Below are 19,216 nucleotides of genomic sequence, written 5' to 3' on the forward strand. Positions count from 1 at the left end.
TGCAATTGTCTGCCGAGTGCACCTGCTGACATTAGCGTCACGCAGTCTAGGCCTCCATCAGGTTATATTACAACAGTCAAGTAGTCCGTTATCTTCTCTATTGACATCAAAGTGGATATAGCAACGGCTGCTTTGCATCTCTGCAGTGTGGTCGAAACTTTATTGGCTGGTTCCCAAATTTCCCTGACAAACTGCTTGGGTCATAAACACACACACACTGAATTTATGCCGCTGTTAATGTTATAAACCAAAGTGATATGTTGTGATAGACAGTAAATCTGAGTGAGATTACTGATTTCCAACAACGGTCATTCACGCTGCTGGAGCGAGCGTGCATTTCGAGTTTTACATTCCAGTCTGTCTGCCAAGAGAAAATGAAGGATAAAGGCGTCAACCACAACAACTTATTTTGGTTCTTTTTGCGCAGTAGTAGGGCTACTTCGAGATTCATTTGCACAAAACCCTTTTAGTAAACACTCAGCTATAGTCTCATGATTTGAATTGTGTATGTAGCCCAGGCCCGTGTCCAAATCAATAAATGTTTATGAACTCTCTTTAAGTACTTATCTTGAATTCTAACAGACGTCCACCAGTAAGGGAGTCAACCGTACAATTTTAAAAGGGGATTCTGAGTCCTCGTATATTGTTCTGCCGACAATAAATTCTGGAATGCAGGTTGGCAAAACCGTGCTGAGTCAAGTACAGTGTGATTTCCAGTGACAGTGACTCAGTCATCTACAGCGCAGTGTGTGTGTGGGTGGTTTGATTCCCTATGACTCACCTCCCACGTGCTCTGTCAGTGACGCCCACACTACCTGAGTCACACCGTATATGGAGAGACCGGCGAAAACGGCCAATTCGCAGCAGAACAAAGGGGCGGGGGAGTTGGGAGGACGGATCAAAGAGCTTTATATCTAGACGTCAAAATCCCTCGTGTGCAGCCTATATGAAAAATAAGATTCTAAGATGAAATTGAAAGAACAATACAAAGGGGCACACACTGCGATATATTTGATTTACAGTTTATATTTCTGCATATTAAAGTCATTTTAAAACTGATTTACAAAAACAAGTTGCAGACGAGTGATAAACCAAACCATGTTTTCACAAACCAAAAACATCAAAATGATACTTTTGGTTGCTTTTGGATGCTTTTGGATGAGACAATGATACGTAATCCCAAGCAATACAAATACATTTGGGTTCAAAATAAAACAGACCATAAATCAGTTGAGAGAGCCATGAGGTAAAGGCAGCAGTGATGGAGCCAACTGCCAGGTGTGGCAGCTGTGTGCCATGGCAGACAGGGTTTCTTCCTGATAACAAAAAGACTAATCACAAACTGCCATCTTCAGAATGCCAATGATCTGTTTGTGTCCATTCAGAAAGTCTGGATGAGGAGCAGTAATTACTGAGGACATTCCCCTGCCTGTAGCCTGTCTCTGCGAATCATAATTACTGAAACCACCCCCGAGACCACTGCTGTAGAGACTGCCTTATCACACTCACATAAATGCAAGACAGGGATCAATTCCTATCTAAAACAATCAGGTCTGTCCTTAAGATCGCTATGTATATCAGGAATTTGTGAGTTTTCCGACTATATGCATACTATATTTAGTTATAGGAAATAAAAAGATGCCTAAAAAATGAAGGTGTGAAATGAACCATGTTATAAAGGGTCCTTATGCAGTTTGAGTCGTTCTCTATACCAAGATCAGGTTCAGAATGCCTTTTAGTTGCCTCTAACTCTTCACTTTATCTGCATTTCAGGCCTCTACTACAGCATATTAGTCAACCCAGATTTGTTCCAGTGAATCAACTGAAAAATAAACTAACCCTTCCAATGAACTAACAATGTCCTGAGGGATGATGGATGCAGACTTTTGCTTGGAGGAAAACAGGGAAAATGAAAAACATGCTACTGTACTGTGGAGTCAGATGGCTGAGTGGTGAGGGAGTCGGGCTAGTAATCAGACGGTTGCCGGATCGATTCCCCGCCGTGCCAAATGACGTGTCCTTGGGCAAGGCACTTCACCCTACTTGCCTCGGGGGAATGTCCCTGTACACACTATAAGTCTCTCTGGATAAGAGCGTCTGCTAAATGTAATGTAATGTAATGTACCATCTGCTTTGCAGACAAATCTGGGTCATAGTGGATGAGAAGAAGCTTTGCTAGGGTAAGAGCTCGTTATCTCCTACAGGACGAGAGAGACAGAAAGGCATTCAGGCTCGTGTATGTGTGTCATCAGCTTCAAGTAAGACAATGATGCATTAACATATGAATGGGTGAATGAGCATGTCTTGTAAGCACAGAAAATCACACGTTTACACATCTGAGACAATTCAAAAAAAGAGGTTAGTGTAAGGTGACTTCCATACGTCAGTGATACGTATACTCGCAGTGACGCGCTGACTCTCTGATGCTCTACAGTCTCCTCTCACCTTCCCTTACACTCGGTTGGGTGAAAAACACCCCCCTCCCACCCTCTCCACAACAGACACACACGCGTGCACGGTCACATGGTAGATGTGTTTGTGACGGTTTGTGCTGTGAGTCACGGAGAGATTCTGATGAATGAATCAGCTCTGCTCACGTCGATAACGCAGAGCTGGAACCCAGAGGAAGAGTAGGGAGGGAAGAGAGGAGGAGAGAATGAAGGGAGGAAGAGAGGAGGAGAGAATAAAGAGAGGAAGAGAGAATGAAGGAGGGAGGGAAGAGAGGAGGAGAGAATGAAGGGAGGAAGAGAGGAGGAGAGAATAAAGAGAGGAAGAGAGAATGAAGGAGGGAGGGAACAGAGGAGGAGAGAATGAAGGGAGGAAGAGAGGAGGAGAGAATGAAGGGAGGAAGAGAGGAGGAGAGAATGAAGGGAGGAAGAGAGAAGAGGAACATTCTACAGGAATGAGGAACCAGTGAAAACATCAACAACTCTTTTTCCCATTCAAGGTCAAACTTCTCACTCCCGAAATAGCCACCGAAACAATATCCCTGCTCATTTTTATAATGAGATTGAGACATAGTGCAGTTGGATGCAGAAATGCTGTTCTAGTGAAATCGTGACTAGGGACCGCACATTGCTGACCACCGCCACAGCATGAACCTTGAGAGTGTTTAGCTCTGCTGCGGGCTGCTGAGGGCTGCGTCAGCTAGCACAACCCACAGAACCATAACATTCATCACTTAGGGGGAAACATCCTACATTAGAATAGAAACATCATTATATCAAATGCACTTACTGCATTGTCTGCCTAATGTGATATCTATGGGTAACGACTCTCGGGTGGTGACATGTGTTGATAATGAATAATAAGCAGCTTCTAGCAGAAACATCTGAAGCGGTGCCTGTAATCTATTGCTAATGTGTCGCAGACATTAGCTGGCTGGGTTGGTGCAGTACGTGAGTCTTATCTGTGTAGTGGGGGGGGGCAGAATGATGAATGGCAGACTGTGACATTGTATAGGATCTGTTACAATAGAGGATTGTCCCCTTGGACCCTCAAACCAGCTTGCTCTCACGCACACATGCTCCCACACCCCATCACATAAACCCCCCCCCCCACCCTTCAATCCCTGAACACAGCAAGTTTCTGCTAGCAAGGTTCTGGTACTGGTTCTGCTTGCTTTGTCCGCTGTTGTTCTTGTTCGTCTTGTTGTTCTCGTTGCTCCTGTGCTTCGGCCAGGTGGGCGGCCATGTTGTTGACCTGCCTCTCCTTCTCCCCCAGCTGTCTCTTCAGGGTCTCCACCTCGTACTCCCTCTTCTTCAGCCTTTCCAGCAGGGCACTCTTCTTCACCGACGCCTGGACGTAAAACGAGCCGCAAACCAACATTCGGCGTCAACACGTATGAATACGTTTCACCAGCGTCACATCTGCACTGGCTTGACGGTGAGGAAATTCAGGTTTACCGCCCTCACACCCCCTTTTTCAGTCCCCCACCCTCACACCCTCCCACCCAGGAATCCCCTCTCTGAACCAGTCCTTAGCTAGTGTAATTTACACGACTGCCCGCAGTGCTGGTACAGTGTGTGAATTATTAATAAAGGAGAGCGAGACTGCTATCGATCTTCCAGTTCACATGGATGAGCTACGGTTCTGGCTGCAGAGCCAACGGGGAGCCGACAGAACATGAGGCGTGGATCAGATTTCCCTATCTCCGATTTTTGGTGGCACGTACAAGCACAAACAATGTGAAAATATGAGCCTGTTATGAAACAGAGTGTAACTGGGAGGTTTGTGTTCAGAAAACCAGGAAAGTACCTCTGGGTCGTATGACATAAATCTAGGGTGTTAATGTTTTCTTGTCATGAGTAAATTACTTCAGAGTTGACCTCATAGAACGTGCAGAGTGAGGGGAAAGCAAAGTATTCTGGGGCGGAGCAGCGGTCTGTCAACTGACGGCAGGAAGGCCGAGAGGCCCACAAAGAGTGTCAAACCAGCCCTTTGTTATGACATAGGGCTATGAAACTTCTCTGTGTGTACGCTATGCGTGTGAGCGCGTGTGTGTTTTCGTCTGCGTCTGTTTGTCTCCGGCTCACCTTCTCACTGGCCTCGGTGGGCACACAGCTGTGAGAGGCCACTCTGGTCGTCTTATTCTGAGGTTTCTCCTGACTCATCATCTGTGGAGGAGGATAAGAAGGAAGAGGAGGGTGGGAAGGAAGAGGAGGGTGGGAAGGAAGAGGAGGGTGGGAAGGAAGAGGAGGGTGGGAAGGATGAGGAGAACAGTAAGAGGAAAGAGAGAGGAGGAAGAATAAGTTAAAGAAAAGTAGAATGAAGAGGTGTGTCAACATCAGTAAGTTGTGGATAGAATAGATGCTATACACGTCAGGGTAACGGTAAGCACTATGTACAAGACAGGTGTTTATGTGCTTGGGTATAACATTTACCTAGTCTAGTTCATCCTTCTTTACCACAGGCTCCATCAAAGTTATCATTATAAATATGTCAGTACATACCCAGTCTTATTGTTGATACCAAGAGTGCTGACAATGGTATTTACATAATAAATAAAAAAACAGCACACACACACTATGTGCATTAAAAGGCTGATGTGATTAACACCCCTTAAAGTCCTCTCGCACTGAAAACGTGTTGTTCACCCCCACCCTGGGATTAATTATGACACATTAAGCCAAGTTTATCTTACTCATGAATCTGGAAGATTAAGCTTCAATACACACGAGTGGGTAGCGAGAACTGTTTACATTCGGTTCTGCCATCAAACACTGTTTGCTTAAAGGACACTACCTGTAGCCTGGTAACCAGGTGAATCTGCAAGCTCATGTGTATCGTCTATGGCTATAATACAATTGTTGTACAGAGGAGAAACGTTGAGGCATTTTTGTATACAACCAACATGCTTCATTGCTCTGATTGCTTGATGTTGGTATCTATCCAATTCTATCCAATTGCGTCCAGAGGTATTTTAGTCTGCGCCGAATAGAACTGAGAGGTTCCAGACTAATATGCATTTGATAATGGGTCTAGCTATTATACCTGTACTATGCTAACAAACTGTGAATGAGGTCGAAATAATGACGGGTGGCGTTAGGCAATTATTCATGAACAGTACACCCAACGACAAGAATGGGTTTTGTTTTAACATTAGCCTAGTTATTAATCCAATGCCTTTGTTAGAGTTCCATATAAACAATGACTGGGATATTATGATGCTCCTATGACTATTATGATGCTACGACGATTATGATGCTAATGTAAATTCATGTCCAGAGGTTCTACAAAACTCTCTAAATATTCCACTGTTGCATAGTTACCGTCTCTGCCGGCAGCTTACTGCTATCATAAGAAGATGATGCTGTTGTGGTCCCCTCAGGCACCATGGACGTATGGGATCATTATACAGCACGCAGGAAGTTCTCCGTGAAAACACTTATTAGATTTGGTCAGAGGCTACTTGCTCTAACAGTGTGTTTGGATAGGAGGGCCGAGGACCAGCACTGTAAAAGCTAACGTTGTCATCGCGTAAAGACTGGACCATGTGGGAGAGGTGGAGTGAGCTGGGGGCGGCACAGTGTCTGGCCTGGGTCTCATCTGGCCATGTCCAGGGTTAGGGTTTTCCAGAAAGATGGTTTTGCGACATAACCGGGTAAGTTAACTCTCCAGCTGACACACAATGTTGCAGCAACTTACTGGCAATGTTGCTACAACGCTGGGTGTCACATCAGGAGTTAACTTACCCGGGTATGTCACGGGTAACATAACTGTCACATAACCTGCTTTTTGGAATACCCCCCAGGTTCACAGTGGTATACACCATTATCGTCTCTAAAATGAAATATTCACTCTGCTAGCGTCTTATGGTGGCTACATAGTCTAGCCATACAAGACATCCCTGTGACAACAGAGAGTAAAATCCTAATATTTTGCATGTTTACTCAACTTCTTTAAATAGATATGTGTCACAAAACAAACTTCCCTCTGGAACACAATCCTTTATTCAGTACAATTTCCCGTTTGGCAGAATGGGCAGAGTTGCTGTTTTTATCAGATAACACATCATAAATTGTCCCCTGTGGTCAAATGTTTCTTTGTACAGTCCCCTTCCTGGTACTGTACCTTGCGACTCCTCCCAGTGGAGCTGCGGCTTGTCTCCTGGTCTAGCAGACTCTGGGTGCGTCTCAGGGCCTCGCGGAGCAGGGAGCTTTCCTGAGCCTCCGTCTCCAGCTCCGCCCTCACGGTGTCTAGCCTGGCCTGCAGCTTCAGCCCCTCCGCCTGGCTCTCCCTGGGAACACACACACACACTTATCATAATGAGTCAGAGCCTGTTAGAAATCCACCACTGTTTCTCACTGGTCGAAGTGCTGTTGTAGAGACGGGTGTGTCTCCCTCTAAACCAATTTGTCCACTAATTAGACATGTCCCCTGGACCTAGCTTATACAACCCAGCGTAGAGTAACTGCCTCCGGGCAGCGAAATATCGCCACGATGCCCCTCGTTAGAGTGTCCCTGAAGAGTGACTCATAGGCCAGACGTAACAGATGCAGATCTCGGGGGGTTCCCCTCAAGCTCACTGAGTAAGAGCATACCCTTTGCAGGGGCCTGGCATCGAATCCGACTGAAACCATTTCCGCCTCCCCCACCCTCTCTCTCCCTGCTTTCCTGTTTCTCTCCAACTGTCCTATCAATAATTGAAAGCTGAAAAAAGGCCAAAGCTAAAAGCAAACAAACAGATGTCCAGGTTTAGGCCCTGTGGGCTCGCGTCGCTGACCTGAGAGAGCTGATCAACCGGCCCTGCTCCTGCAGCTGAGCGTCCCTGCGCTGGGCCTGGCTCTGCTGTAGGATCATACGGCTGCGAAGCAGCTCCAGGTCGCGCTGCCGCAGCGAGCCCAGGCGGGTCCTCTCTTCCTGGGGCAGGTGCTGCAGGGACAGGCACCCCTCCAGCTGGGCCTCGCTCAGCTCCAGAGCCTCACACAGGGCCCGTGCCAAGTCCAGGTACTGGGTGGTGAAGGGGGGGCGGGGGGGAGAGAAAGAGTGAGATAGAGGAAAGAGAGAAACAGACAGAAAGGGAGAGAGACACAAAGACAGAGAGACAGAGGAGAGACAAACAAAGAGAGAGACAGAAAGAGACAGGGACAGAGAAGATTCAGTGTCTGACTACAGCGAGCTATCGTGGTTTCCTAGCATGCTCCCATACTCACAGTCTTCTCGCTGAGATCCAGGGCATCTGATAGGTCCAGTCTGGCTGTGCGCTCCAGGGTCTCCTCCCCCAAATGTCCAGGGACCTGTGGCCAGCCATTCTAGAAGGACATTACATCCAATTACACAGAGGACACTGAAACATTCACCATGTCTGCATTAGACAACAAGCTGGGCTGGGTTCTAATATCGTGTGCATTCACTGAATTCCACGGCTGACTGTGACACAGCAGTGTTCTAGAAGCAGTTGGCGTCGTACTGTTGATGTATGGAAGCCTGTTGTCATTGGAGACCTCTGGAAACTGAGTTGTCCGGTCTCACCCCTCTGCTGCCTCTTCAGCACTCCCTGCTGGCCAGACTGCCCTACAGGACCACAGAGTTACATTTACATTTAGTCATTTAACAGACGCTCTTATCCAGAGCGTACTTACAGTAAGTACAGGGACATTTCCCCCGAGGCAAGTAGGGTGAAGTGCCTTGCCCAAGGACACAACATCATTTGGCACGGCCGGGAATCGAACTGGCAACCTTCAGATTACTAGCCGGATTCCCCTAACCACTCAGCCACCTGACTCCCTGAGTCAGAGAGAGTTACGCCAGGACAGAAGAGAGCAGAGGAAAGCAGCAGGAACGACATGTTGCCCTCTGACCTTGCTTGCTCAGCGGTAGCTCCAGGGCTCGGATCCTGGCTCGCATCTCTTCCAGGGCCTCCCTCTGCTGCTGGAGGACCTTGTCGTGACGGTGACGTCGGCACTTTGACCCCTGCTGAGCCAGCTCCCCCGTCATGGAGACAGTAGCCACATCCTGGAGAAACAGGAAGTGGGAGGTGGCGGTAATTGCATGGAGGACATTTACATTTACATTGAGTCAGGAGATGATAAGGATGAGATGTCTGCAGCACAGGGAAGGCTCTCTGTTCGGGTTATCTGGTTCCATCTGCTGAGTGTACAGAGTGGGATGGACATCTTTGGTGGCCTAAGGGACGTTGGTTAGGGAGTCCGAAAACTTTTGAGCAGAAGCTTATTTCCTCCCTGAGAACAGGGTCAGCTGTTTTGGGAGAGGATTTACGAATCCTAGATTATGTTTTCTGTCTCTTAAGATTAGCTCAAATCTGTCCATTGCGGCTTAAAGTAAGCCCAAACAAGCAACAGAAAGTGTTCTGCATTACTGCAGAACAAATATACATAAACACTTCTGGACTCGTCTCACAGGGCTGTTTGTGTCAGTTACGCTTCACTGCAGCCCGAGTGTCCTTCCCTCGCAAATCTGTGGTTGACCACATTAACCACGCTCAGAGCTACAGAGACAGCTATTGTGTCTCCCTGGTGTGAGTCAGAAAGTTGGAATGCACCCCCCCCGCTGATAGCACACAATGCCCCTTGACTGTCTGCTCTCCACTAGAGATTGTAGGCTCTCCAGAGAGCTGGTGACAACAATAACTGGGGATGGGGGTGGGAGATGATGGATTTTGATAGATATTCAAAATAGAAGTGTATGTGTATGCTTTAGCATTGTACCGATAGCGTAAGCAACTACAAAGTGATTTATGTTGATGTAAATATAATATACAAATGGCTATGACACAGCGTGGGCAAGACTCATTGCGGCCTTCCTCATATAGCTGCCCGTCCAAAGTCTGAAACCATGCAGTTGTGTTCTTCTGCAGTGGTGTAGCGAAGGCAAACACTGAGGGGCCTTGAGCTTTTCTCTTCATCCTACAGAAGAGAGGGAGGAGGGAGGACATAACTCTACTCTGTCACCACACCGCATCGCAGCAAGAGGGAGTAAACGAGAGTCGTTCTTCCAGTGCGTAACAATGGCTGGGACTGAGCCTGAGGTGTGGTACTGCAGTAAAAGAGATGGTTATCAGATCCTGTTCAGACGGGCTGGGTGGACCCAGCGACGACAGCCTGCAGCCTGCAGCCTCCGCTGGGCTCTGACACCACCACAGACCAGGGGCTGGTCAGGACGTGACGCCGTCATTCCTCCTGTGGCTCTGCGGAGACGTTCCGCCTACCTTGGTGTGCTGGGACAGGCGGGCTGCAGCCCGGTTCTCCTCAGGGTTCTGCGTTCTCTCCTGGTCCGCTCTCTCAGAACAGACCTTCTTCTCCAAGTCCACCTGGCACTGCCTGGCAGGACCCAGCACACAGAAGAACATGGAGATGGGCTGGGGAATGCTTATGAAGTATGGAGGTGTTTGTTGGTCGAACCTATGTAACTGTGTGGACATTATCACAATGATTTGGCCTGTTTGTTTGCTCACAGTTGACGTTGAGGTATAGGGACGTACCTTAACTACTGATGTCCCTACCAAAGCTTAAATCGTACCTACGAGCTTGCTAAAAATACATGATGAAAAGACGTTTTGGTTGCTTAAAAAAATACTGGGGGAGTATTGGATAACCAGACCCCTGGTTATAGGATGTTTTGCCCCTCTATCCATGAATCTCTAGTGGCATAGCTGGGAAGGCATAAAGCGGTTGTGTATGTATGGAGATAGTCTGGTGCAAAAATCTGTGCTCCATATTTATATCAGCTACCTACCTAAGCTCCGCCCTCACAGTGGTCAGCTCCTCCCCTTTCTGCTCCAGCATCTTGGACATCATCGCCAGTTTGTCAGTGAGCGTGCTCAGTCTGACCTTCTGGTCCTCCACCAGGGCCCTGTGCTGCTCCACCTCCAGTTTCTGCTGCTCACTGAGCTCCCCTGCGCACGCACACAGACACACACACACACACACAGACACACACACACACACACAGACACACACACACACACACACACACAGGCATGTAAGGAGACACACGGGAGGAGACACACAAACACCAAAAAAACACAGAAATCTTAGTCTGTGGTACAATGTTCAACAAATCTGTGTTTTGTGTTCTAACCATTCCCAATCCCCAAACAAAACAGCGTGTCACATGCTTGCTGGGAGGGTGTGGCCGGCGTGGAAGACAGCACCTGCCATGTCTGAGATCCTGGCGGTGGTCGTAGCCAGGTCACGCCTCAGGGCCCCGATGATGTCACACTGGCTGCATGCTTCCTGCTGAGACTGGGCCAACTGAGTCCTGCAGAGACGAGGGGAGAGACGGGAGATAGAGAGAGAGGTGAAGGAAGGGGTGGTTTGTTTAGGCTACCCGCAATGCTTTGTGGCTATCTTGTTGTTATTATCAGTGACCTATGCACTTTGTAAAGCTCTCTCTCGGAAGTCACTTTGGATAAAAGGGCCTGCTAAATGAATAAATGTAAAGATGGAAGGAAAGACACAGAGAAAGGGGAGGAGAGAGAAAGCAAGAGATTGAGACAGAGGAAGATAGAGAAGGAGAGAGAGAACAAGGCAAGGCTTTTATTTAATAAAAAAAACTGTTTTGGTGCATGTTATAGCCATGTTAGGTAGGAATTTCAGCAGTGATCCATACAGGCAGGTGCATGAACAGATCTGTTCAAGCAAACAAGTCACACACAGACAGAGTGAGAGTATTTGAGGTGTGAGCAAATAGTTATAATGCACTGTGCCAACACGGAGCTAGTTACACAAGCATCACTTTTCCAGGTGATTATGCATAAACATATGACCTTCTAAAGTGGATGTTGACACTGTCACAACCTCTAATCTAATATTTGAGGAGGTTTATCACATGGATAGAACTTCTCTCTAGTCTGTCTCAGTGTCTCAGTGATAAATGTCCTTCGCAGAACCCCCCTAGAATTTAATTTGTATAATTGCTCGTCTTCAGACTATAGCCAAACTCACCCACTCACACAGGGATACTAAGACTTCGGATTTCAAGTAAGTGAGTCTCGGACGTCAAAAGTAATCCTCAAATGGATTTTAAAACGGGCGAAATTAAACTTCAGGGAGGCAATTTAACAGAGACTGATCCCTATGAGGATCATGCACGATTTGAAGAGATTATGTAAGCAAACCATGACTCATGATGATACTGGTCTTCTGATGAATGATTCAGGAGGTGGGGCTTGGCTGGGCTATTCGTGGGACGACAGGGAAGATGCCACTCCTTTATGTGGGATGCAATCTGTGTCTCCTGTATTGGTTTCGGCACTATTTTAGTTGGTGGTTGAAGCCTTAGTTTAATAAACGAAACATAGGAACTTTTTTACCTTAGTAAGGTGTTTACCTGAGTGAGGTGATAGCTCACCTCAGTGATGTCATAGATGAGTTCTGTGAGGTGATAGTTTACCTTAATTATGTCATAGTTGACTTCTGTGAGGTGATTAGTTTACCTCAATTATGTCATAGTTGACTTCTGTGAAGTAATAATTTACCTCAGTGATGTCATAGTTGACTTCTGTGAAGTAATAGTTTACCTTGGTGATGTCATAGTTGACTTCTGTGATGTGATAGTTTACCTCAGTGATGTCATAGTTGACTTCTGTGAGGTGATAGTTTACCTCAGTGATGTGATGGTTTCCTCCAGAGTTGTTAGTTTTGTGGTCTCAGATGGACTCCCCCTCCCCTCGACCTCCTTTCTCTCCAGCTTCTCCTCCAGATCTGGAGTGAAACCATACAAAAACAATATTAACATGTTTAGATGTAAATGAACATACTCTCTCACTAGTATAGTTTATTTGCACAGCTCATACCTTTGTGTTGTAAATCACTGCCATCTAGTGACATACATGTATCATCACATAATCTTGTGACACAAAGTCAAATTGATACTTATGGTAATTTAATATATTAGACTGAACACTTGCATTCTGAAGCACTTCAGTTATGGTGAAAAACGTGTTGGGCAATACTTAAAAACTAGTTCCAATATACTGACTTGAATACGAAATGCAATACAGACAGTCAATTCTCCATATGGCAAGGATAAGGTAGATGCCAAGCTCGGACCTTTTCATACAGATGGGGCCTGAAACCAGCCAGCTACACAAACACCCACCAAGCAAGATGCTGCCGTCTAGACAGACAGACAGCCAAACAACCACAGGGGACCTCCCTCCCCTCCCTCCCTCCCTCCCTCCCTCCCTCCCTCCCTCCCTCCCTCCCTCCCTCCCTCCCTCCCTCCCTCCCTCCCTCCCTCCCTCCCTCCCTCCCTCCCCTCCCTCCCTCCCCTCCCTCCCTCCCTCCCCTCCCCTCCCCTCCCCTCCCCTCCTCCCCTCCTCCCTCCCTCCCTCACCTCCCCTACCTCTAATCTGCTCCCTCAGAGTGCTCCTCTCCTCCTCCAGGCTCCGGGCTGTGTGTACGCTCTCCACCCAGCGCTGTTCCAGGGCCACGATGGTGTGGGCGTGCTGCCTCACCTGCTCCCTGTACTCCTCCTCCTGCACCCTGTAGCGCTCCCTCTCCACCTCCCTCCCGCTCTCCTCTGCCTCCCTCACCCTCCCCTGCCACTCCTCCTCCCTCTGGGCCACCTCCTCCCGGAGATTGGCGCGCACCTCAGCTTCCTGGTTACGGGCCTCCTCCTGCAGGGCACTCTGGGAAATGTAGTAAACATAAATGACAATGTGCAACACCGTCTGACACCAGAACAATTTGCACTGGGAATGCTTAAAGATCTTTACATTGGGCAGGGGGTACGGGTCAAGCCGCCCCTGCCTCTGGCCACCTCACCTGGGCTTGTTTGAGTGCCTCCACCTCCCCCCTCAGGTCCTCCAGCTCCCTCTGCCTCGCCTCCTCCTCCTGCTGTCCTACCGCCACCTGACAGAGACACCAGGGACAGTTATCACAGGTTTACAGTTCACATTGAATGCTGTACATCCGCAGTTTCAAAACCAAGTCATTGCAGTTCATCACGATTCCCCGCCGTGCCAAATGACGTTGTGTCCTTGGTCAAGGCACTTCACCCTGCTTGCCTACAGGGCCAATGTCCTTGTACTTACTGTAAGTCGCTCTGGAGAAGAGCATCTGCTAAATGACTAAATGTAAATGTATCAAGACACATGATCACATTAAGATCCTACTTGTAGAATATGCAATATCTACCCGTGGCTGGAGAAACAAGTGAACAAGCTGAGTGAATCCATGTCAAATGTAACTCCTACCTGCTGTCTCACCTCCTCCAGCTGCTCTGTGGCCGTGGTCAGCTGGTCCAGCAGCCCTCTGCTCTGCTCCTCCTTCCCGCTCACCTCCTCCAGCTCCACCTGCCCATAACACACGCCTCTGTGACCTACAGCAGACCCTGTGACCTTCCTCGACCCTGGACCTCAGGGCATGTTCAAGATGTTTCCCTCTTCCAACACTCCGATAACACTTGACTGGGCTGTTCTCAGGCTTCTGCTGAGCTTGATAGCAACCCAGTCATTTGAGCCAGGTGTGTTGGAGCAGGGAAACATCTTCTAGAACACGCCGGGCAGGGGATCCAGAGAATTGAGAAAGGCTGACCTAATGGTAGCCACCCCTGGCCAGCTGTATGAGACCAGAGATGTGTCTGGTCTTCTCTCTGGCCCTGAGAGCCTACCTTCACCTGCTGCAGCTCTGCCTTGCATCTCAGATACTCCTGGCTCAAAGCCTGAATATCACTCAGGACTCCTGTGGATCACAGATGTAAAGAGGTTTTGACTGTGAGTTACTTCATGAGCACTTCCCAGTATTGATCAGTAGACAAAATAAATGATAAAGAATGTTTCACATTGTACATGCTCAAACACCCCCTAAATAATCAGTTTTTCTTTACTGACTAATGTAATCTAATTCTGACTGATCTAATCTTACATTACATGTAATTTCATACATTCAGATGATCATAAGCTGTATTGACTGAAAAGCAATAGCTGAACCAAATAGTCGAACCCCCTCCAGCCGTCCCTCCCCACCTCTGTCTCCAGGACTCTCTACGCCAGCCTCCAGCAGGATCTGGCTGGTGGACTGGAGAAGGGCATGGTGGGCCCCCAGCAGAGAGAGTATGGAGGCCTGTACCCAGGCCAGACCTGGACACACACCCTCCTCTTCCTCCTGCAGGGCAGACATCGCCCTCTGCAGGGCGTCTGAGGAACCAGCCTCCTGAACAAGAATCTGGAGAAAGTTGAGACAGAAAATATATATTACTAAAATAGTAATAATTTCAATCTTAATTTGGATAAAAGGGTCTGCTAAACAAAAACAAATCATATATAAACAAACCTAATCCTATGTGAATTACTATTTTTATTAAACAAAATATATTACAAATATAGTGTTGATATATGTTGGTACCTGGCAGGACTCTAGTCTGGTCCTCAGTGTCTCTGTGTGTCCTGCAGTGCGGTCTCTCTCTGTGAGCTGGTGCTCCAGCTCTGATGCCCTCGTCTCCAGAACCTTCCGCTGCTCCAGCACCTCTGTCAGAAGCTTTAGCACCTGAACACGTTACATCTGATACTGATACGTTTCACTTGGCAGATGCTTTCATTCAAAGCGACAAAACGTGCACAGGAAATCAAGGATCAGAAGTGCATAGTTTTAGCAGTAAAAAAATAAAGTAATAATATTATGAAACTATTGTTTTCAGCTTTATTGTACAAAAACAGTTAGAAATAGACAAGAAATGTTGGGGAGACAGAGAGGGAAAGACATGCAGAAATGTCCTGAGCCGGAATCAAACCTGGGACACTGTGTTAGGGCTTCAGCTCATTTGGTATCGGACCTTGGACTCTAGCGCCCCAAACAGTCTAGTTTATAAATCCCTCACTCGCTCAGATTCATCTTCTCGTTGTTCTAACTAACCTGCTGATCTGACCAGGCATCATGGGACATGGAGTCCACATCAGCAACATGTAACGCTTTTAGCAACTCGCATCGAAAATGCTCCACCTGCAACCACAAACAAAAAAAAAGGGACAAAATCCACACTTATCATGGACTCTATCTGTAGTCCAAACATTCCTGGAAGTAGTCTAACCCATGTAAGAGCAGGTACCCTTTTCTCCACCAGCTCAGCTTGGCTTCTCTGCTGATCCCTCTGCCTCTCAGCTGCAGCCAATAGGGAAGCTTGCTCCTAGACATACCAAGTCCCGGCAGGAAGTTTGTAAATGTCTGACAGGAAGTATGGAATGACTGCCATGTTCCTCGTAATGTGTTTACCCCATCATGACAGGAATGACTCACCTCAAGTTCTTTCTCAAACCTGCTTTTCAAAGCGGCATTCTCCAGAACTCGCTGCTCCAGACACCTCTGCCTCTCCCTCGAAGAGACCTCCAAGTTCTCAATGCTCTGTCCATCAAATGAAAGAGTCATGTTTCTCATCTGTCTGTCTTCCTGCCTGTTTGTCTTCCTGCCTGTCTGTCTGTCTCCCTGTCTGTCTGGCTGTCTGTTTGTTACTACATGGTTCAGCAGACATTGATGTTTCTCAATGAAGCCGAAGGAAACAAAAAAAGACATACCTTCTTCAAAGTTGACACATCGTTCTGATAGACAGCCAGCTCATCCTGGTGCCTCTTGGTCATTTTGGTGAACTGAAGCCGAAAAGAGAGAGAGATAAGCTAGAGCTGGGTTCAATCTGAATGTCAAAGACACACAGGGTAAAGGGGTAGACCTTGGTGGCGTTAGCTCCCAGCTGTATGTCCTTGGCTCTGACGTCCTGTCGAAGTCTGTCCACCTCGGAGGCCAGATTCAGAGTCTGCTTGTCCCTGGAGGCTAGGTCTCTCTGGAGGCTAGCCACCAGGCCTGGCAGAGGAGGGGAAACAGAGAGAAACACTGAGAAATACTATACTTACCGCTGCATGAAAATGCTCTGAAGACACACAGACACCGATACACACATATACACACACCGATACTCTCTCACACACCCACAAGCACCGACACACCCACACACACCCACACACACACACTAAACCTGAGGCAATGCTGCCGTCCCTCTTCAGTCTGTCCAGCTGACCTCTCAGAGTGCAGATCTTCAGGTCTTTCTCCGTCAGAGAGTTCCTGGACACCTCCACAGAGCTCTGCTGCACCTCCAGCATCTAAAACAAATGTCAACGTAAATCTAAAACATCTACAAAAGCGTTTCTGTTAAAGATAAACAAAAACAGATTCGATCAGGAGCCCACCTGCTCCTTGAGTCGTTGGATCTGCTCCTTCTTGTCGTTGATGTCCCTCTCCAGACAGCGTAGTCTGTGTTTGATCTCCGGCTGGGCCTGGCTCAGGGTCAGCTGATGCCTCAGGGCAGACACCTCGTCGCGGAGCCCAGCAATCACCCCGTCCTTCCTCTGGGACTCGCCCTCAAACACAGCCAGGCGCTGGAGCTCATCCCCCAGCCTCAACAGCCTCTCCTCCTGGCAGCGTATGAGGGGAGGGAGGGAGGGAGGAGGGGAGGGAGGTTATAAATTCTGCAGCAGATTTGCTAAAGGATTCTACAGTCACGGTGAGTCACCCCACCTTCTCTTGTAAGAGGTGCTGCAGGGTCTGAGAACCCGGGGAGTTCACTTCGACTTTCTCAGAGGGCCCACTCTGTCTGAGCTTCTCTGCGTTCCCAGTCCAGCTTCCTGCAACGACACAGTCACACCTCACCCCCTACTCCACACACCCCATCTCCCATGATGCCGCTGACACACCCAGGAACAAGGAAGTGAGCCTGAAGCTACACTCAGCTACCTGGTCTACGAGGAGCGGCCCCTCTCTCCGCGGTCTGCTTCCCCGCCCTCTTGGCTCCAGCACTGGCTGGGCGAGCTTTGCTGGGGGGGCGCGGGGTCACCGAGGAGCCCCCCCAGACCCAGGCCACGGGGGCAGAGGACTGGGGGGCCAGGAAGGGGAGCTGGGCAGCAGAGGAGGACGGGGAGAGGAACAGGGGGGAAGGCGATGGGGCACTTGTGGGCTTTTCTATCAGCTGTAGGGAACTCTGATAGGAGGGCCGGTCACTCATAGGAGGGCAGAGGAGCTGGAGAGAGGGGGAGGGGAGGGGGGGGGGGGAGAAAGAGAGTGAGAGAGGGGAAAGAGAGAGATATGCACCACACAAGAGACCTAACATAACATCCCTGCCAAGACTGCATCTATCTCGGTCAACACAAGGAAACAACTTTCAACAGTTCCTGATACAGCAATAAGAGACTTAATCTATGTATGGGGTATCAACAGATCCCTTAAAATTCATAAATCACCATACCGGAGAAGGGATGTCCACAACCAGCTGATAGGTGGAGCCTCCATAGCCAAAGTGCAGCTCGTCCCCTCGGCTTAGCCGCACGGCGGCGTTGTGGATACGGCAGCCGTTGACGTAGGTGCCGTGGGCGGAGTTCAAGTCACTGAGGACAAAGCAGTGCTCGGGGTCGCTCCACTCGATAAGGGCGTGGTGCTCATCGACTCCTCCATTCTGTCAGTTAAATGGACACTTCAAGCTGTTTGCTTTAACATTGGTTGTAGACTGCCAGTGTATGCTGATTCGGATTCATATTTATTTATTATTATTAGTTTCCCCACCCCAACTACACCCTAAATGTTTGCACTACATAGTGTCGGTGCCAAATCCTAGGCTATAGGTGTAGGCTAGCCTACTTGATGTAGCCTATTCACTTTAACAACTTTCGGAATGACAAGACAGTCAGTGTATGACATCATACTGGTTTGAGAATGTCTGTTGTGGTTTTATGTAGGCCACCCATGAAAAGTATTGTCTGTCATCAAATGTTTGGATGTTTAATATTTTATTATTATTATTATGTAGACTAACAATTTAACAGGTGCTTGCGTTGTCTTGTCTTAAGAATTTCAGTGCCCAGTGCCCTGTGTTGTTCTGTGTACCTGGCAAATAAAAGACTTGAACATCTTGAACTTAAACTATTTCAGAAGTAAACTAAGATCATAATTGTAAGTAACTATGGTGTATTGGAACATGTCGAGTAATGGAACAGGATGCATGTAGACTACCTACATTATGAAACTAAACTTAACAAACTTACCTGCAAACATAAATCACAATCCCCGTGTCTTCCTACAGTCGTGGTTTTGGGCTGGAGTTTAAACACCCACCCCGAGGTTTTCAGGTACCCCTTCATCTGTCTCAAAGAAACTAGTTCCCTTACGTCACACGTCAACAAACGTTCTTACATTAAAACGAAAAATAAATTGTATATGGTTCGTCACAGGTTGAATATTTGGACTGTGCGTCACTAATGCGGTCATCAGTCTTAGAGTATTTATTTTCAGGTGTGAGCTTACCTTAAGACAAATGTGAAGATACGGCGATAATGTAAGATTTGGACACAGCAACTATGTATCCTTGCTCAAAACAAACCATTTTGTTAATATCATCGTTCACAATTGTTGTTAAAAACAGAACGTGCTAAAATACATTCAAAGCCATTCTGGAGCTGAGAAACTTGCACTGTCAACCAAAATACTTCGGACTACGGATTGTATATCGCCAGCGCCATGGAAACACACCGGAGCCCGCCCTCCCTTCGATCACATGATGGCGGGTGAGGTAGGTGTAGAATAGACCCGACACAAACCAAGACACCAGTACCACCGGGGTTTTGACTTTTGAGCAGTACTGCCCTACAAAGGCAAAATACCGTAACTCACTGGAGTGTAGAACTGAGAAAATGTAGTTCAAATTTGGTCCTGCCAAATGTACTATAGCTAGGACACTGGAAATTTGGCAGTTTGATGTTTTTGTAATTACATTA

General features: G+C 47.8%; 1 protein-coding gene across 1 annotated transcript; it reads right to left on the reverse strand.

Annotated features, from left to right (window-relative positions):
- Positions 1-1,010: 1,010 nt before the first annotated feature.
- fhad1 (forkhead-associated (FHA) phosphopeptide binding domain 1) lies at positions 1,011-18,583 on the reverse strand. Its single transcript, XM_084679084.1, has 28 exons — positions 18,488-18,583; positions 17,695-17,901; positions 17,187-17,469; positions 16,971-17,077; positions 16,643-16,867; positions 16,432-16,555; positions 16,129-16,259; positions 15,977-16,048; positions 15,702-15,806; positions 15,514-15,591; positions 15,321-15,407; positions 14,814-14,954; positions 14,435-14,633; positions 14,080-14,150; positions 13,664-13,762; positions 13,233-13,319; positions 12,811-13,096; positions 12,068-12,167; positions 10,616-10,722; positions 10,198-10,357; positions 9,671-9,782; positions 8,304-8,457; positions 7,913-8,016; positions 7,656-7,754; positions 7,226-7,452; positions 6,574-6,739; positions 4,536-4,616; positions 1,011-3,798 (listed from the first exon to the last, which is right to left on the reverse strand). The coding sequence occupies exons 1-28, from the start codon at positions 18,581-18,583 to the stop codon at positions 3,592-3,594; spliced, it is 3,915 nt and encodes a 1,304-aa protein (XP_084535210.1). The 3' UTR covers positions 1,011-3,591.
- Between the last annotated feature and the right edge of the window lie 633 nt (positions 18,584-19,216).

This window comes from Hypomesus nipponensis, chromosome 18, assembly GCF_054491055.1.
Source record: "Hypomesus nipponensis isolate SF chromosome 18, ASM5449105v1, whole genome shotgun sequence".
NCBI classification, from domain to species: Eukaryota; Metazoa; Chordata; class Actinopteri; order Osmeriformes; family Osmeridae; genus Hypomesus; species Hypomesus nipponensis.

What these genes read in the sequence shown, in the direction of transcription:
- fhad1 (XM_084679084.1), bottom strand. Translation starts at nt 18,583, where the DNA reads ATGAAGGGGTACCTGAAAACCTCGGGGTGGGTGTTTAAACTCCAGCCC. An exon ending in TGGATCTCAGCGAGAAGACT is followed by an intron (nt 7,453 to 7,655) that starts GTGAGTATGGGA and finishes TTCACCACCCAG; the next exon opens with TACCTGGACTTGGCACGGGC. An exon ending in CGGTTGATCAGCTCTCTCAG is followed by an intron (nt 6,740 to 7,225) that starts GTCAGCGACGCG and finishes GTGTGTTCCCAG; the next exon opens with GGAGAGCCAGGCGGAGGGGC.